At 44.4% G+C, this 19,266-nt stretch overlaps 1 protein-coding gene across 1 annotated transcript in view; it reads left to right on the plus strand.

Moving 5' to 3' along the window:
- Positions 1-19,266, plus strand: part of jade3 (jade family PHD finger 3) — a 48,592-nt gene that overhangs the window by 21,678 nt on the left and 7,648 nt on the right. The window contains exon 6 of the mRNA XM_039001799.1: positions 6,551-6,718. Within this exon, the coding sequence (XP_038857727.1) occupies positions 6,551-6,718 (168 nt within the window). The remainder of the gene's footprint in view (positions 1-6,550; positions 6,719-19,266) is intronic.

Here is a 19,266-nt window from a genome sequence, read left to right on the forward strand (position 1 = left end):
CATTTTTAGATAAAACTATACTAAATATATTCACGTCACCACATAATTGATTTAAAGCACACTGTTTTGCAATAGTCTACAGGAGCCTCAACAGCACTCTGTAGGGTAGCACCATGGTGTAGCCGGAGGACAGCTAGCTTCCATCCTCCTCTGGCTACATTGACTTCAATACAAAACCTAGGAGGCTCAAGGTTCTCACCCCCCTCCATAGACTTACACAGTAATTATGACAACTTCCAGAGGAAGTCCTCCAACCTATCAGAGCTCTTGCAGCATGAACTGACATGTTGTCCACCCAATCAAAGGATCAGAGAATGAATCTAGTACTGAAAGCATAAGCTACAGCTAGCTAACACTGCAGTGCATCGAATGTGGTGAGTAGTTGACTCAGAGAGGAAGACAATAGTTTAACCGTTTTGAACAAATACATTTCTTCAAAAAGCTTTTGTTTTTACAAATGTATTGCCTCCAGGGCCCGCTGGTGTAACTACTAAACTGCTTACTGACTGTACACTGTACTGCATGATTTTAGCGGGTTTTTAACACATTCGTTCTATTAGTTATGTTGACGATGACGTTACTTTAGCTAATATGGTGACAACGATGTAGGCTGTGTGTAGCGGTTATGATATGAGCGTTTTTGGTAAGGTTTTTTCGCCTGGTCATTGAAGTCTACAAGCGAAGGGAAACGGTGAGAGGAGGAGAGCGGGTAGAGGTCGAGAAGGAATACAACGTGGCTGCTATGAAAGTGAACTGTTTACGTGTGATCAGGGGTGTATTCATTCTGCCTATTCTGTTGAAAAACGTTTCTTAAACAGAAGCAAACAAAATGGGGATAAACATACCTGAATTTGGCCTAGCTGTTGGACTAATGCTTACTCCCTAGATCAGCTAGATGCAGGCAATAGCGCGTGCAAGGCTCTATTGAATGGTGTGACTGTCTGACACCTCAGATTTGTCTCTCAACCTGTGTACACCTACATTGTAAACTTTCATTCATAGGCTAGGTTGTAGCAACCTCATGATGGGTAGAGGGATGTGAGAATCATATAGGAGCCTAAACCTATCACTGTTACATTGAACTGGGTGAATATATGAATGACAGTAACCTAAACCTATCACTGTTACATTGAACTGGGTGAATATGAATGACAGTAACCTAAACCTGTCACTGTTACATTGAACTGGGTGAATATGAATGACAGTAACCTAAACCTATCACTGTTACATTGAACTGGGTGAATATGAATGACAGTAACCTAAACCTATCACTGTTACATTGAACTGGGTGAATATGAATGACAGTAACCTAAACCTATCACTGTTACATTGAACTGGGTGAATATGAATGACAGTAACCTGAACCTATCACTGTTACATTGAACTGGGTGAATATGAATGACAGTAACCTAAACCTATCACTGTTACATTGAGCTGGGTGAATATGAATGACAGTAACCTAAACCTATCACTGTTACATTGAACTGGGTGAATATGAATGACAGTAACCTAAACCTATCACTGTTACATTGAACTGGGTGAATATGAATGACAGTAACCTAAACCTATCACTGTTACATTGAACTGGGTGAATATGAATGACAGTAACCTAAACCTATCACTGTTACATTGAACTGGGTGAATATGAATGACAGTAACCTAAACCTATCACTGTTACATTGAACTGGGTGAATATGAATGATAGTAACCTAAACCTATCACTGTTACATTGAACTGGGTGAATGGAATATGAATGACAGTCATCCATCATGCTGTAATAGAAATAAGTCCCTGCTCATTAAAACAATAATATTAATAGTCCTCCCTCGTGTTAAACGTCCTCCCTCGTGTTAATAGTCCTCCCTCGTGTTAATAGTCCTCCCTCGTGTTAATAGTCCTCCCTCGTGTTAATAGTCCTCCCTCGTGTTAATAGTCCTCCCTCGTGTTAAACGTCCTCCCTCGTGTTAAACGTCCTCCCTCGTGTTAAACGTCCTCCCTCGTGTTAATAGTCCTCCCTCGTGTTAATAGTCCTCCCTCGTGTTAAACGTCCTCCCTCGTGTTAAACGTCCTCCCTCGTGTTAATAGTCCTCCCTCGTGTTAATCGTTCTCCCTCGTGTTAATCGTCTCCGACCGACACTGACAGTGAATTAAATATAAAGACAACATGCAACAATTTCAGAGATTTTACTGAGTTACTTTTAAAATAATGAAATCAGTCAATTGAAATACATTCATTAGACCCTAATCTATGGATTTTACATCTGTTGGTCACAGATGCCTTAACAAATGGCGTGGATCAGAAAACCAGTCAGTATCTGGTGTGACTAAGGCGGTGTGACTAAGGCGGTGTGACTAAGGCCGTCAGTCGGTGATTGTCAAGAAAATAACAGTTGGTCTCACGGTAATTGACCATAATTCACATAAACACATTTAGCATCTCCTGTCTTCCACACAAGCCATTTTAAAAAGACTAACAAATCCATGTAATATAGCCTACATCTTCACAATAAATCCATTATTTATTTTAGACAGGTCTAAAGAAGCATGATATGAAGAAAATGTAGTTTATTTCAGAAGAACAGAATAGCATACTCTGAGTTGTCCTTATGTTAGGTCCTGACCTGGCTATGCCAAATGGCTGTGTTCATTTAGCAGACAAAATTTGCTAAGAATTCAGTGGCATTATTTAACCTGTTTGGCGTGCAAGCCCGACGTCGGTACACTTATGACAACAGCCAGCTCAAAGTGCATGGCGCGAAATTCAAAATATATATTTTTTTAAATATTTAACTTTCACACATTAACAAGTCCAATACAGCATATGAAAGGTACACATCTTGTGAATCAAGCCAACATGTCTGATTTTTAAAATGTTTTACAGGGAAGACACTATGTAAATCTATTAGCTAACCACGTTAGCAAAAGACACCACTTTTCTTACTCCATCAGTTTTTTACTCCATCAGTAGCTATCACAAATTCGACCAAATAAAGATATAAATAGCCACTAACCAAGAAACAACTTCATCAGATGACCGTCTGATAACATATTTATTGTATAGCATATGTTTTGTTCGAAAAATGTGCATATTTCAGGTATAAATCATAGTTTACATTTCAGCTACAATCAGAAATTGCACCGAAAGCAGCCATAATATTTACAGACACCAACGTCAAATACCTAATTACTCATCATAAAACATTTCTGAAAAATACATAGTGTACAGCAATTGAAAGACAGGCATCTTGTGATTCCAGACAATATTTCCGATTTATTAAATGTTTTACAGCGAAAACAAAATGTAGCGTTATATTAGCGTAGCCACAATAGCCAGAAACACTTGGGCGCCGACGACCAGTTCACATGCACGACAGATATTAGAAATAGCATCATAAAATGTTTCTTACTTTTGGTGATCTTCCGTCAGAATGTTGGACAAGGTGTCCTTTGTCCAGAACAGTCGTTGTTTGGATCTGGAACGGCAAATTTCCCTCTTGATTTAGCATGGGCACTTGCCAAGTGGCACGGATCTCTCCAACGTCAACAAAGTCAGAGAACGGAACACGGCAAAACTCCCGAAAAAAATTCAATAATCTGATTAAACTATATTGAAAAAACATACTTTACGATGATATGGTCACATGTATCAAATAAAATCTAAACCGGAGATGTTAGTCGTCCATAACGACAGCTAAACAGAAGGCAAATCCATGTCCCCTTTCGCGCGCTCCAGAAACAGGAAATGGACGGTCACGTCATACAAAGAGCTTTAATTCCACCTCAGACCAAGATAAACACGAAATTTCTTCTCTCACCGTCTCTTGACAACCAGGGGAAGGTGTATGAAGTGTACGTAGACTCTTACGTCTTATGCCCATGTATAGGCAGGAAGTTGAACAGAGCATCGATTAGTATGAAGAATACAATTGAACAAAGCTGAATAAAATGTGAATATTTCCTCCAAACGATTTGAGGAAGTGTTCACATGCGGCTTTTCTGTGTTGTGCGGTTAACAAAGAAATAGATCCTCCTATATGCTTCATTTAGAGTTACTAATCTTGTCTTTACATGTACTAAATAATATATGACCTTTTTTGTTTTGATTTAGAATGAACCATTATCATGCACCTGTCTCGAAACGGGCATGGGGGGAAATATGTAATCCATGCACTTAAATAGTGAATGGAGGTCGCTTTTCCCGTGGTTCATTTTCATGCCAGCCAGGTATGCTGTACTCCTGTTGTAAAGACAAGCAATGTGCTTAATATTAGGGAAGTTGAGAAATACATATAGTAGGCCAAGCCTTTAGAAAGCTGATAGGATTCTCCTCTTTTTAGTAGAGGCCATCACTCTGTTTTCTCATGCGATAGAAATGTTACTCAACATGTGCTCAGGGGCTCTCATTAAGTGTTTGGTTAGATTTTCGAATACATTTGCATTGATGTCAGAGTGATTAGAGGGACAATAGAGTGCTGAGTACCAGACAGTTAGCAAGGCTACTAATGACCATCAGCAGCATCAGAGCTTGGAGAAGCCTAATTACCGTGACTAAACGGTCACGTGGAATTTGACTGCCTTCATGACCTGTGACTGCCGGTGTGGCGGTAATAAGGTCACTGCAACAGCGCTACATCATGCAGCGGGACACGTCTCCTTCACATAGAGTTGATCAGGCTGTTGATTGTGAAATGTTGAATGTTGTCCCACTCCTCTTCAATGGCTGTGAAGTTGCTGGATATTATGGGTGGGAACTGGAACACGTTGTCGTACACGTCCAGAGCATCCCAAACATGCTCAATGGGTGACATGTCTGGTGAGTGTGCAGGCCATGGAAGAACTGGGACATTTTCAGCTCCCAGGAACTGTGTCCAGATCCTTGTGACATGGGGCTGTGCATTATCATGCTGAAACATGAGGTGAATGGCGGCGGATGAATGGCACGACAATGGGCCTCAGGATCCTGTCACTCGATCCTGTCACTCGATCTCAATAAAATGTAATTGTTTTCGTTGTCCGTAGCTTATGCCTGCCCATACCATAACCCCGCCCATACCATAACCCCACCGCCACCATGGGGCACTCTGTTCACAACGTTGACATCAGCAAACCTCTCGCCCAGACGACACCATACAAGCTGTCTGCCCGGTACAGTTGAAACCGGGATTCATCCCGGTACAGTTGAAACCGGGATTCATCCCGGTACAGTTGAAACCGGGATTCATCCCGGTACAGTTGAAACCGGGATTCATCCGTGAAGAGCACACACACACACGCATTTCCCCACTGAAGTCTGTTACAACGCTGAACTACAGTCAGATCAAGACCCTGGTGAGAACGACGAGCATGCAGATGAGCTTTCCTGCGCTGGTTTCTGGCAGTGTGTGCTGAAATTCACAATTTCATCAGCTGTCCAGGTGGCTGGTCTCAGACGTTCCTGCAGGTGAAGAAGCTGGATGTGGATTGGTTGGCTTGGTTTACGTGGTCGTGATGCCGGTTGGACATACTGCTAAGTTCTCTAAAATGACTTTGGAGGTGGCTTATGGTAGAGAAATTAACATTTTAATTCTCTGGCAACATCTCTGGTAGACATTCCTACAGTCAGCATGCCATTTGCACACTCCCTCAATCAATCAATCAATCAAGTTTATTTTATATAGCCCTTCGTACATCAGCTAATATCTCGAAGTGCTGTACAGAAACCCAGCCTAAAACCCCAAACAGCAAGCAATGCAGGTGTAGAAGCACGGTGGCTAGGAAAAACTCCCTAGAAAGGCCAAAACCTAGGAAGAAACCTAGAGAGGAACCAGGCTATGAGGGGTGGCCAGTCCTCTTCTGGCTGTGCCGGGTGGAGATTATAACAGAACTATGCCAAGATGTTCAAAAATGTTCATAAGTGACAAGCATGGTCAAATAATAATCATGAATAATTTTCAGTTGGCTTTTCATAGCCGATCATTAAGAGTTGAAAAACAACAGGTCTGGGACAGGTGGCGGTTCCATAACCACAGGCAGAACAGTTGAAACTGGAATAGCAGCAAGGCCAAGGCCCTCAACTTGAGACATCTGTGGCATTGTGTTGTGAGACACAACTTCACATTTTAGAGTGGCCTTTTATTGTCCCCAGCACAAGGTGCAATTGTGTAATGATCATTCTGTTTAATCAGTTTCTTGGTATGCTCATTAACAGGGATGTAAACACATTGTGCAGAAAATGAGAGCGAGAAGCTATTTGTGCGTATGGAACATTTCTGGGATCTTTTATTTCAGCTTGGAACCAACACTTCACATGTTACGTTTATATTTTTGTTCAGTATAGATGAGTGTATCTAATAAACTGGCCACGGAGTATATTTAGTTTTGAGGAGGGCAACGTCATAGTCTTCTGTGACAAGGCAACATCTGTTTACCAGGTAGGAATCTATCTCCTCGTGTACTATGGCTGTTGAAGGGGCCATCTGTCTCTCTTCTGCCCAGGTGTGTTATGGTATAGTGAAGATACCATGTGTAGTATTAACTCTCTCCCTCTCTCTCCCTCCCCCCCCCTGCCCAGGCGTGTTATGGTATAGTGAAGGTACCAGATGGTAACTGGCTGTGCAGGACGTGTGTCCTGGGCATCGACCCCCAGTGCCAGCTGTGCCCCATCAAGGGAGGGGCGATGAAGGCTACGAGGGCAGGCACCAAGTGGGCACACGTCAGCTGTGCCCTGTGGATCCCTGAGGTAAAGACTTTCGCATTACACCCTGTTCCCTTTATAAACTCAGCAAAAAAAGAAACGTCCTCTCACTGTCAACTGCGTTTTATTTTCAGCAAACTTAACATGTGTAAATATTTGTATGAACATAACAAGATTCAACAACTGAGACATAAACTGAACAAGTTCCACAGACATGTGGCTAACAGAAATGGAATAATGTGTCCCTGAACAAAGGGGGGGGGGGGGGGGGGGGGGGATCAAAATCAAAAGTAACAGTCAGTATCTGGTGTGGCCACCAGCTGCATTAAGTACTGCAGTGCATCTCCTCCTCATGGACTGTACCAGATTTGCCAGTTCTTGCAGTGAGATGTTACCTCACTCTTCCGCCAAGGCACCTGCAAGTTCCCGGACATTTCAGGGGGGAATGGCCATAGCCCTCACCCTCCGATCCAACAGGTCCCAGACGTGCTCAATGGGATTGAGATCCGGGCTCTTCGCTGGCCATGGCAGAACACAGGAAGGGTACCACATGAGGGAGGAGGATGTCTTCCCTGTAACGCACAGCGTTGAGATTGCCTGCAATGACAACAAGCTCAGTCCGATGATGCTGTGACACACCGCCCCAGACCATAACGGACCCTCCACCTCCAAATTGATCCCGCTCCAGAGTACAGGCCTCGGTGTAACGCTCATTCCTTCGACGATAAACACAAATCCGACCATCACCCCTGGTGAGGCAAAACCGTGACTCGTCAGTGAAGAGCACTTTTTGCCAGTCCTGTCTGGTCCAGCGATGGTGGGTTCGTGCCCATAGGCGACGTTGTTGCCGGTGATGTCTGGTGAGGACCTGCCTTACAACAGGCCTACAAGCCCTCAGTCTAGCCTCTCTCAGCATATTGCGGACAGTCTGAGCACTGATGAAGGGATTGTGCATCCTGGTGTAACTTGGGCAGTTGTTGTTGCCATCCTGTACCTGTCCTGCAGGTGTGATGTTCGGATGTACTGATCCTGTGCAGGTGTTGTTACACGTGGTCTGCCACTGCGAGGATGATCAGCTGTCCGTCCTGTCTCCCTGTAGCGCTGTCTTAGGCGTCTCACAGTACGGACATTGCAATTTATTGCCCGGGACACATTGGCAGTCCTCATGCCTCCTTGCAGCATGCCAAGGCACGTTCACGCAGATGAGCAGGGACCCTGGGTATCTTTCTTTTGGTGTTTTTCAGAGTCAGTAGAAAGGCCTCTTTAGTGTCCTAAGTTTTCATAACTGTGACCTTAATTGCCTACCGTCTGTAAGCTGTTAGTGTCTTAACAACCGTTCCACAGGTGCATGTTCATTAATTGTTTATGGTTCATTGAACAAGCATGGGAAACAGTGTTTAAACCCTTTACAATGAAGATCTGTGAAGTTATTTGGATTTTTACGAATTATCTTTGAAAGACAGGGTCCTGAAAAAGGGACGATTCTTTTTTTGGCTGAGTTTAGTAGGGGTGGAACGATGTGCGTTGTGGTAGGGGTGGAACGATGTGCGCGTTGTGGTAGGGGTGGAACGATGTGCGTTGTGGTAGGGCTGGAACGATGTGCGTTGTGGTAGGGGTGGAACGATGTGCGTTGTGGTAGGGGTGGAACGATGTGCGTTGTGGTAGGGGTGGAACGATGTGCGCGTTGTGGTAGGGGTGGAACGATGTGCGTTGTGGTAGGGGTGGAACGATGTGCGTTGTGGTAGGGGTGGAACGATGTGCGTTGTGGTAGGGGTGGAACGATGTGCGTTGTGGTAGGGGTGGAACGATGTGCGTTGTGGTAGGGCTGGAACGATGTGTGTTGTGGTAGGGGTGGAACGATGTGCGCTTTGTGGTAGGGGTGGAACGATGTGCGCTTTGTGGTAGGGGTGGAACGATGTGCGTTGTGGTAGGGGTGGAACGATGTGCGTTGTGGTAGGGGTGGAACGATGTGCGCGTTGTGGAACGATGTGCGTTGTGGTAGGGCTGGAACGATGTGCGTTGTGGTAGGGCTGGAACGATGTGCGTTGTGGTAGGGCTGGAACGATGTGCGCGTTGTGGTAGGGCTGGAACGATGTGCGTTGTGGTAGGGCTGGAACGATGTGCGCGTTGTGGTAGCCGTTGTGGTAGGGGTGGAACGATGTGCGCGTTGTGGTAGGGGTGGAACGATGTGCGCGTTGTGGTAGGGGTGGAACGATGTGCGCGTTGTGGTAGGGGTGGAACGATGTGCGTTGTGGAACGATGTGCGTTGTGGTAGGGCTGGAACGATGTGCGCGTTGTGGAACGATGTGCGTTGTGGTAGGGCTGGAACGATGTGCGTTGTGGTAGGGCTGGAACGATGTGCGCGTTGTGGAACGATGTGCGTTGTGGTAGGGCTGGAACGATGTGCGTTGTGGTAGGGCTGGAACGATGTGCGTTGTGGTAGGGCTGGAACGATGTGCGCGTTGTGGTAGGGGTGGAACGATGTGTGTTGTGGTAGGGGTGGAACGATGTGCGCGTTGTGGTAGGGGTGGAACGATGTGCGTTGTGGTAGGGGTGGAACGATGCGCGCGTTGTGGTAGGGGTGGAACGATGTGCGTTGTGGTAGGGCTGGAACGATGTGCGCGTTGTGGTAGGGGTGGAACGATGTGCGCGTTGTGGTAGGGGTGGAACGATGTGCGCGTTGTGGTAGGGGTGGAACATGACCGATGTGGAAGTTCTGCTTCTAGTTCCTAAGACATGACAGACATGGAAGCTCCTAAGCAACTTTGCACTAATTCGTTTTTCTGTGTGTTATTTCTTACATTATTAGCCCAGAATGTTTTTTTTGTGTTATTACATACAGACGGAAATAACTTTGGGATATCAGAGCGGTGATAACTCACCAGCAAAAATACAACTTCTCCGAATTGTATCCTTTGTTCAAACCCCCAACTGAACTTATCCCAGATGCTGCTCGAAGACGGCGCCGGTAGAGTAGAGGTATTCGGAGTGGACTTCCAGTCCGACTCAGGAGGCGTGCACACCACCCACCGCTTCCGAGTATATTACTCGCTAATGTTCAGTCTCTGGATAGTAAAGTAGACGAGCTCAGGGAGAGGATCTCCTTCCAGAGAGACATCAGGGATTATAACATGCTCTGTTTCACGGAGTCATGGCTCTCTCCGGACATACTGTCCCATACAGCCAGCTGGGTTCTCAGTACATCGTGCAGACAGGAATTAAAGAACACGCCGGGAAGAAGAAAGGCGGGGGATTATGTTTCATGACCGTATTACCTCCCAAAATAATTATCTTTGGTTATAGTCACAGCCGTGTATATTCCACCTCAAGCTGATACCACGACGGCCCTCAAATAACCCTGGACTTTATGCAAACTCGAAACCATATATCCTGAGGCCGCATTTATTGTAGCTGGGGATTTTAACAAAGCAAATTTGAGGAAAAAGCTACCAAAGTTCTATCAACACACTGCCTGTAGTACTCTTTGTTTTGATCACGCGGACTGGGATATGTTCTGGGAAGCCTCTGAGAATAACATTGACAAATACACAGATACAGCTCGGACACGGTGACTGAGTTCATCAGGAAGTGTATAGGAGATGTTGTCCCCACTGTGACTATTTAAACCTTCCCAACTGAGAAACTGTGGATAGATGGCAGCATTCGCGCAAAACTGAAAGCGCGAACCACCGCATCTCACCACGGGCAAGGTGACTGGGAATATGGTTGAATACAAAGTGTAGTTATTCCCTCCGTGGAGTCACAATTGAAACGACTCAGTCACGAGACGTTTGTGGCAGGGTCTACAGACAATCACGGAGAACAAAAGGGAAAACCAGTCGCAGACACCGTCTTGCTTCCGGACAAACCAAACACGCCAGCTTTGAGGATAACATAGTGCTACCGACGAGGCCCGCTACCAAGGACTGTGGGCTCTCCTTCTCCATGCCCGATGTGAGTAAGACATTTGAGCGTGTTAACCCTCGCAAGACTGCCGGCCCAGACGGCATCCCTAGCCACGTCCTCGGAGCATGGCTGGAGTGTTTACAGACATATTCAATCTCTCCCCATCCCAGTCTGCTGTCCCCACATGCTTCAAGATGTCCACCATTGTTCCTGTTCCCAGAAAGCGAAGGTAACTGAACTAAATGACTATCGCCCTCCGCCATCATGAAGTACTTTGAGAGGCTAGTTAAGGATCATATCACCTCCACCCTACCTGACACCTTAGACCCACTTCAATTTGCTTACCTTCCCAATAGATCCACAGACAACGCAATCGCCATCGCTCTAGACAAGAGGGATACCTATGTAAGAATGCTGTTCATTGACTACAGCTCAGCATTCAACACCATAGTACCCTCCAAGCTCATCATCAAGCTGGAGGCCCTGGGTCTCGACCCCGCCCTGTGCAACTGGGTCATGGACTTCCTGACGGGCCGCACCGAGGTGGTGAAGGTAGGAAACAACACCACCTCTATGCCAATCAACACTGGGGCCCCACAAGGGTGCGTGCTCAGCCCCCTCCTGTACTCCCTGTTCACCCATGACTGCATGGCTACGCACGCCTGCAACTCAATCATCAAGTTAGCAGACGACACAACAGTAGTAGGACTGATTACCAACAATGACGAGACAGCCTACAGGGAGGAGGTGAGGGCCCTGGAAAAGTGGTTTCAGGAAAATAACCTCTTAACGTCAACAAAACAAAGGAGATGATCGTGGCCTTCAGGAAACAGCAGAGGGAGCACCCCCCCCCATCCACATCGACGGGACAGTAGTGGAGAAGGTGGAAAGTTTTAAGTTCCTCGGCGTACACATCACTGACGATCTGAAATGGTCCACCCACACAGACAGCGTTGTGAAGAAGGCGCAGCAGCGCCTCTTCAACCTCAGGAGGCTGAAGAAATTTGGCTTGGCCCCTAAGACCCTCACAAACTTTTACATATGCACAATTGAGAGCATCCTGTCGGGCTGTATCACCACCTGGTACGGCAACTGCACCGCCCGCAACCGCAGGGCTCTCCAGAGGGTGGTGCGGTCTGCCCAACGCATCGCCGGGGGCACCCTGCCTGCCCTACAACACCCGATGTCACAGGAAGGCAAAAAGTTCAAGGACAACCACCCGAGCCACTGCCTGTTCACCCTGCTATCATCCAGAAGGCGAGGTCAGTACAGGTGCATCAAAGCAGGGACCGAAAAACTGAAAAACAGCTTCTATCTCAAGGCCATCAGACTGTTAAATAGCCATCACTAGCCAGCTACCACTGGTTACTCAAACCTGCATATTAGTCTCTGCTGCCCCATATACAAAGACATGGAATCACTGGTCACTTTAATAATGGAACACTGGTCACTTTAATAAGGTTTACATACTGCTTTACTAATTTCATATGTATATACTGTATTCTAGTTTATTTTATTCAATGCCACTCTGACATTGCTCGTCGTAATATTTATATATTTCTTAATTCCGATCTTTTACTTTTAGATGTGTGTATTGTTGTGAATTGTTCAATATTATTGCAGGAACACAAGCATTTAGTTAGATACTACTGCACTGTTGGAGCTAGGAACACAAGCAGTTAGTTAGATACTACTGCACTGTTGGAGCTAGGAACACAAGCATTTAGTTAGATACTACTGCACTGTTGGAGCTAGGAACACAAGCATTTAGTTAGATACTACTGCACTGTTGGAGCTAGGAACACAAGCATTTAGTTAGATACTACTGCACTGTTGGAGCTAGGAACACAAGCATTTAGTTAGATATTACTGCACTGTTAGAGCTAGGAACACAAGCATTTAGTTAGATACTACTGCACTGTTGGAGCTAGGAACACAAGCATTTAGTTAGATACTACTGCACTGTTGGAGCTAGAAACAAGCATTTAGTTAGATACTACTGCACTGTTGGAGCTAGAAACACAAGCATTTAGTTATATACTACTGCACTGTTGGAGCTAGGAACACAAGCATTTAGTTAGATACTACTGCACTGATGGAGCTAGAAACACAAGCATTTAGTTAGATACTACTGCACTGTTGGAGCTAGAAACACAAGCATTTAGTTAGATACTACTGCACTGTTGGAGCTAGGAACACAAGCATTTAGTTAGATACTACTGCACTGTTGGAGCTAGAAACACAAGCATTTAGTTAAATACTACTGCACTGTTGGAGCTAGGAACACAAGCATTTAGTTAGATACTACTGCACTGTTGGAGCTAGGAACACAAGCATTTAGTTAGATACTACTGCACTGTTGGAGCTAGAAACACAAGCATTTAGTTAGATACTACTGCACTGTTGGAGCTAGGAACACAAGCATTTAGTTAGATACTACTGCACTGTCGGAGCTAGAAACACAAGCATTTAGTTAAATACTACTGCACTGATGGAGCTAGGAACACAAGCATTTAGTTAGATATTACTGCACTGTTGGAGCTAGGAACACAAGCATTTAGTTAGATACTACTGCACTGTTGGAGCTAGGAACACAAGCATTTAGTTAGATACTACTGCACTGTTGGACCTAGGAACACAAGCATTTAGTTAGATACTACTGCACTGTTGGAGCTAGGAACACAAGCATTTAGTTAGATACTACTGCACTGATGGAGCTAGGAACACAAGCATTTAGTTAGATACTACTGCACTGATGGAGCTAGGAACACAAGCATTTAGTTAGATACTACTGCACTGATGGAGCTAGGAACACAAGCATTTAGTTAGATACTACTGCACTGTTGGAGCTAGAAACACAAGCATTTAGTTAGATACTACTGCACTGTTGGAGCTAGAAACAAGCATTTAGTTAGATACTACTGCACTGTTGGAGCTAGAAACAAGCATTTAGTTAGATACTACTGCACTGTTGGAGCTAGAAACACAAGCATTTAGTTATATACTACTGCACTGTTGGAGCTAGGAACACAAGCATTTAGTTAGATACTACTGCACTGATGGAGCTAGAAACACAAGCATTTAGTTAGATACTACTGCACTGATGGAGCTAGAAACACAAGCATTTAGTTAGATACTACTGCACTGTTGGAGCTAGGAACACAAGCATTTAGTTAGATACTACTGCACTGTTGGAGCTAGAAACACAAGCATTTAGTTAAATACTACTGCACTGTTGGAGCTAGGAACACAAGCATTTAGTTAGATACTACTGCACTGTTGGAGCTAGGAACACAAGCATTTAGTTAGATACTACTGCACTGTTGGAGCTAGGAACACAAGCATTTAGTTAGATACTACTGCACTGTTGGAGCTAGGAACACAAGCATTTAGTTAGATACTACTGCACTGTCGGAGCTAGGAACACAAGCATTTAGTTAGATACTACTGCACTGTCGGAGCTAGGAACACAAGCATTTAGTTAGATACTACTGCACTGTTGGAGCTAGGAACACAAGCATTTAGTTAGATATTACTGCACTGTTGGAGCTAGGAACACAAGCATTTAGTTAGATACTACTGCACTGTTGGAGCTAGGAACACAAGCATTTAGTTAGATATTACTGCACTGTTGGAGCTAGAAACACAAGCATTTAGTTAAATACTACTGCACTGATGGAGCTAGGAACACAAGCATTTAGTTAGATATTACTGCACTGTTGGAGCTAGGAACACAAGCATTTAGTTAGATACTACTGCACTGTTGTAGCTATGAACACAAGCATTTAGTTAGATACTATTGCACTGTTGTAGCTATGAACACAAGCATTTAGTTAGATACTACTGCACTGTTGGAGCTAGGAACACAAGCATTTAGTTAGATACTACTGCACTGTTGGAGCTAGGAACACAAGCATTTAGTTAGATACTATTGCACTGTTGTAGCTATGAACACAAGCATTTAGTTAGATACTACTGCACTGTTGGAGCTAGGAACACAAGCATTTAGTTAGATACTACTGCACTGTTGTAGCTAGGAACACAAGCATTTAGTTAGATACTATTGCACTGTTGTAGCTATGAACACAAGCATTTAGTTAGATACTACTGCACTGTTGGAGCTAGGAACACAAGCATTTAGTTAGATACTACTGCACTGTTGGAGCTAGGAACACAAGCATTTAGTTAGATACTACTGCACTGTTGGAGCTAGGAACACAAGCATTTAGTTAGATACTACTGCACTGTTAGAGCTAGGAACACAAGCATTTAGTTAGATACTACTGCACTGATGGAGCTAGGAACACAAGCATTTAGTTAGATACTACTGCACTGATGGAGCTAGGAACACAAGCATTTAGTTAGATAATACTGTTGGAGCTAGGAACACAAGCATTTAGTTAGATACTACTGCACTGTTGGAGCTAGGAACACAAGCATTTAGTTAGATACTACTGCACTGATGGAGCTAGAAACACAAGCATTTAGTTAGATACTACTGCACTGTTGGAGCTAGGAACACAAGCATTTAGTTAGATACTACTGCACTGTTGGAGCTAGGAACACAAGCATTTAGTTAGATACTACTGCACTGATGGAGCTAGGAACACAAGCATTTAGTTAGATACTACTGCACTGTTGGAGCTAGGAACACAAGCATTTAGTTAGATACTACTGCACTGTTGGAGCTAGAAACACAAGCATTTAGTTAGATACTACTGCACTGTTGGAGCTAGGAACACAAGCATTTAGTTAGATACTACTGCACTGTCGGAGCTAGAAACACAAGCATTTAGTTAGATACTACTGCACTGTTGGAGCTAGGAACACAAGCATTTAGTTAGATATTACTGCACTGTTGGAGCTAGGAACACAAGCATTTAGTTAGATACTACTGCACTGTTGGAGCTAGGAACACAAGCATTTAGTTAGATACTACTGCACTGTTGGACCTAGGAACACAAGCATTTAGTTAGATACTACTGCACTGATGGAGCTAGGAACACAAGCATTTAGTTAGATACTACTGCACTGATGGAGCTAGGAACACAAGCATTTAGTTAGATACTACTGCACTGATGGAGCTAGGAACACAAGCATTTAGTTAGATACTACTGCACTGATGGAGCTAGGAACACAAGCATTTAGTTAGATACTACTGCACTGTTGGAGCTAGAAACACAAGCATTTAGTTAGATACTACTGCACTGTTGGAGCTAGAAACAAGCATTTAGTTAGATACTACTGCACTGTTGGAGCTAGAAACAAGCATTTAGTTAGATACTACTGCACTGTTGGAGCTAGAAACACAAGCATTTAGTTATATACTACTGCACTGTTGGAGCTAGGAACACAAGCATTTAGTTAGATACTACTGCACTGATGGAGCTAGAAACACAAGCATTTAGTTAGATACTACTGCACTGTTGGAGCTAGGAACACAAGCATTTAGTTAGATACTACTGCACTGTTGGAGCTAGAAACACAAGCATTTAGTTAAATACTACTGCACTGTTGGAGCTAGGAACACAAGCATTTAGTTAGATACTACTGCACTGTTGGAGCTAGGAACACAAGCATTTAGTTAGATACTACTGCACTGTTGGAGCTAGGAACACAAGCATTTAGTTAGATACTACTGCACTGTCGGAGCTAGGAACACAAGCATTTAGTTAGATACTACTGCACTGTCGGAGCTAGAAACACAAGCATTTAGTTAGATACTACTGCACTGATGGAGCTAGGAACACAAGCATTTAGTTAGATATTACTGCACTGTTGGAGCTAGGAACACAAGCATTTAGTTAGATACTACTGCACTGTTGGAGCTAGGAACACAAGCATTTAGTTAGATATTACTGCACTGTTGGAGCTAGAAACACAAGCATTTAGTTAAATACTACTGCACTGATGGAGCTAGGAACACAAGCATTTAGTTAGATATTACTGCACTGTTGGAGCTAGGAACACAAGCATTTAGTTAGATACTACTGCACTGTTGTAGCTATGAACACAAGCATTTAGTTAGATACTATTGCACTGTTGTAGCTATGAACACAAGCATTTAGTTAGATACTACTGCACTGTTGGAGCTAGGAACACAAGCATTTAGTTAGATACTACTGCACTGTTGGAGCTAGGAACACAAGCATTTAGTTAGATACTATTGCACTGTTGTAGCTATGAACACAAGCATTTAGTTAGATACTACTGCACTGTTGGAGCTAGGAACACAAGCATTTAGTTAGATACTACTGCACTGTTGTAGCTAGGAACACAAGCATTTAGTTAGATACTACTGCACTGTTGGAGCTATGAACACAAGCATTTAGTTAGATACTACTGCACTGTTGGAGCTAGGAACACAAGCATTTAGTTAGATACTACTGCACTGTTGGAGCTAGGAACACAAGCATTTAGTTAGATACTACTGCACTGTTGGAGCTAGGAACACAAGCATTTAGTTAGATACTACTGCACTGTTAGAGCTAGGAACACAAGCATTTAGTTAGATACTACTGCACTGATGGAGCTAGGAACACAAGCATTTAGTTAGATACTACTGCACTGATGGAGCTAGGAACACAAGCATTTAGTTAGATACTGTTGGAGCTAGGAACACAAGCATTTAGTTAGATACTACTGCACTGTTGGAGCTAGGAACACAAGCATTTAGTTAGATACTACTGCACTGATGGAGCTAGAAACACAAGCATTTAGTTAGATATTACTGCACTGTTGGAGCTAGGAACACAAGCATTTAGTTAGATACTACTGCACTGATGGAGCTAGAAACACAAGCATTTAGTTAGATACTACTGCACTGATGGAGCTAGGAACACAAGCATTTAGTTAGATACTACTGCACTGATGGAGCTAGAAACACAAGCATTTAGTTAGATATTACTGCACTGTTGGAGCTAGGAACACAATCATTTAGTTAGATACTACTGCACTGATGGAGCTAGAAACACAAGCATTTCGCTACACCCGCTATAACATCTGCTAAATATGTGTATGTGACCAATAACATCTGCTAAATATGTGTATGTGACCAATAAAATTAGATTTTATTTGAGTGGGGGCTATAATGCCCTATAGATACGCCCCCTTTAAGAGATGCACAAGTGGGGCATCTGGCACAGAAGGCAGTGTCCTGCTGCGTTCGTAACCAAGATGGAAGTGGGAAAATACCACATACGACTGAAAAATCCACGAACGGCCATCCAACTGGCAATTACTAGTGGGGAAACTATCATCCTGAGCTCACACTTCTCCCACATGGTGACCTCTGACCTCATCTACTAAGGAAATGATAACAGAATTTTCGGCAGATGAATGAAACAGCAAAACATTCTTTATAAAAATCAATGGATGAATGTGTTTTTTTAACTCTAATTAGGTTAGAATCATGATAGCTGTTGGTTGACGCAGCTTGTTGGCCGTTAGCTAACTGGCGTTGCTCAACGAGTTCAAATCACATGAATGTACCCAACTGGTAAACTCCCACCTTCCACATGGTTACAAACGCAGCATCAGAGTGGAAACTAGAGGCCCAATGAAACAGTCCTGTCGCAAACAGACAATGAAAGGAACATTATGAATGCTGAACATTGTGAATAGCATTTCATTTTCCCACTGTAACCGAGCCGTGACCCCGAACCTGCAATACGTACCGACCCGTGGGTTTGGTGGGCCGTTTACAATACGTACTGAACCGCGGGTTTGGTGGGCCGTTTACAATACGTACTGAACCGCGGGTTTGGTGGGCCGTTTACAATACGTACTGAACCGTGGGTTTGGTGGGCCGTTTACAATACGTACTGAACCGTGGGTTTGGTGGGCCGTTTACAATACGTACCGACCCGCGGGTTTGGTGGGCCGTTTACAATACGTACTGAACCGTGGGTTTGGTGGGCCGTTTACAATACGTACTGAACCGTGGGTTTGGTGGGCCGTTTACAATACGTACTGAACCGTGGGTTTGGTGGGCCGTTTACAATACGTACTGACCCGTGGGTTTGGTGGGCCGTTTACAATACGTACTGACCCGTGGGTTTGGTGGGCCGTTTACAATACGTACTGAACTGTGGGTTTGGTGGGCCGTTTACAATATACGAACTGTGGTTTGGTGGGCGTTTTACAATACGTACTGAACCGTGGGTTTGGTGGGCCGTTTACAATACGTACTGACCCGCGGGTTTGGTGGGCCGTTTACAATACGTACTGAACCGTGGGTTTGGTGGGCCGATTACAATACGTACTGAACCGTGGGTTTGGTGGGCCGTTTACAATACGTACCGACCCGCGGGTTTGGTGGGCCGTTTACAATACGTACTGAACCGTGGGTTTGGTGGGCCGTTTACAATACGTACTGAACCGTGGGTTTGGTGGGTCGTTTACATACGTACGAACCGTGGGTTGGTGGGCGTTTACAATACGTACTGACCCGTGGGTTTGGTGGGCGTTTACAATACGTACTGACCCGTGGGTTGGTGGGCGCGTTACAATACGTACTGAACGTGGGTTTGGTGGGCCGTTTACATACGTACTGAACGTGGGTTTGGTGGGCCGATTACAATACGTACTGAACCGTGGGTTTGGTGGGCCGTTTACAATAACGTACTGACCCGCGGGTTTGGTGGGCCGTTACAATACGTACTGAACCGCTGGGTTTGGGGGCCGAT

The sequence above is a fragment of the Salvelinus namaycush genome, chromosome 10, assembly GCF_016432855.1.
Source record: "Salvelinus namaycush isolate Seneca chromosome 10, SaNama_1.0, whole genome shotgun sequence".
NCBI lineage: Eukaryota > Metazoa > Chordata > Actinopteri > Salmoniformes > Salmonidae > Salvelinus > Salvelinus namaycush.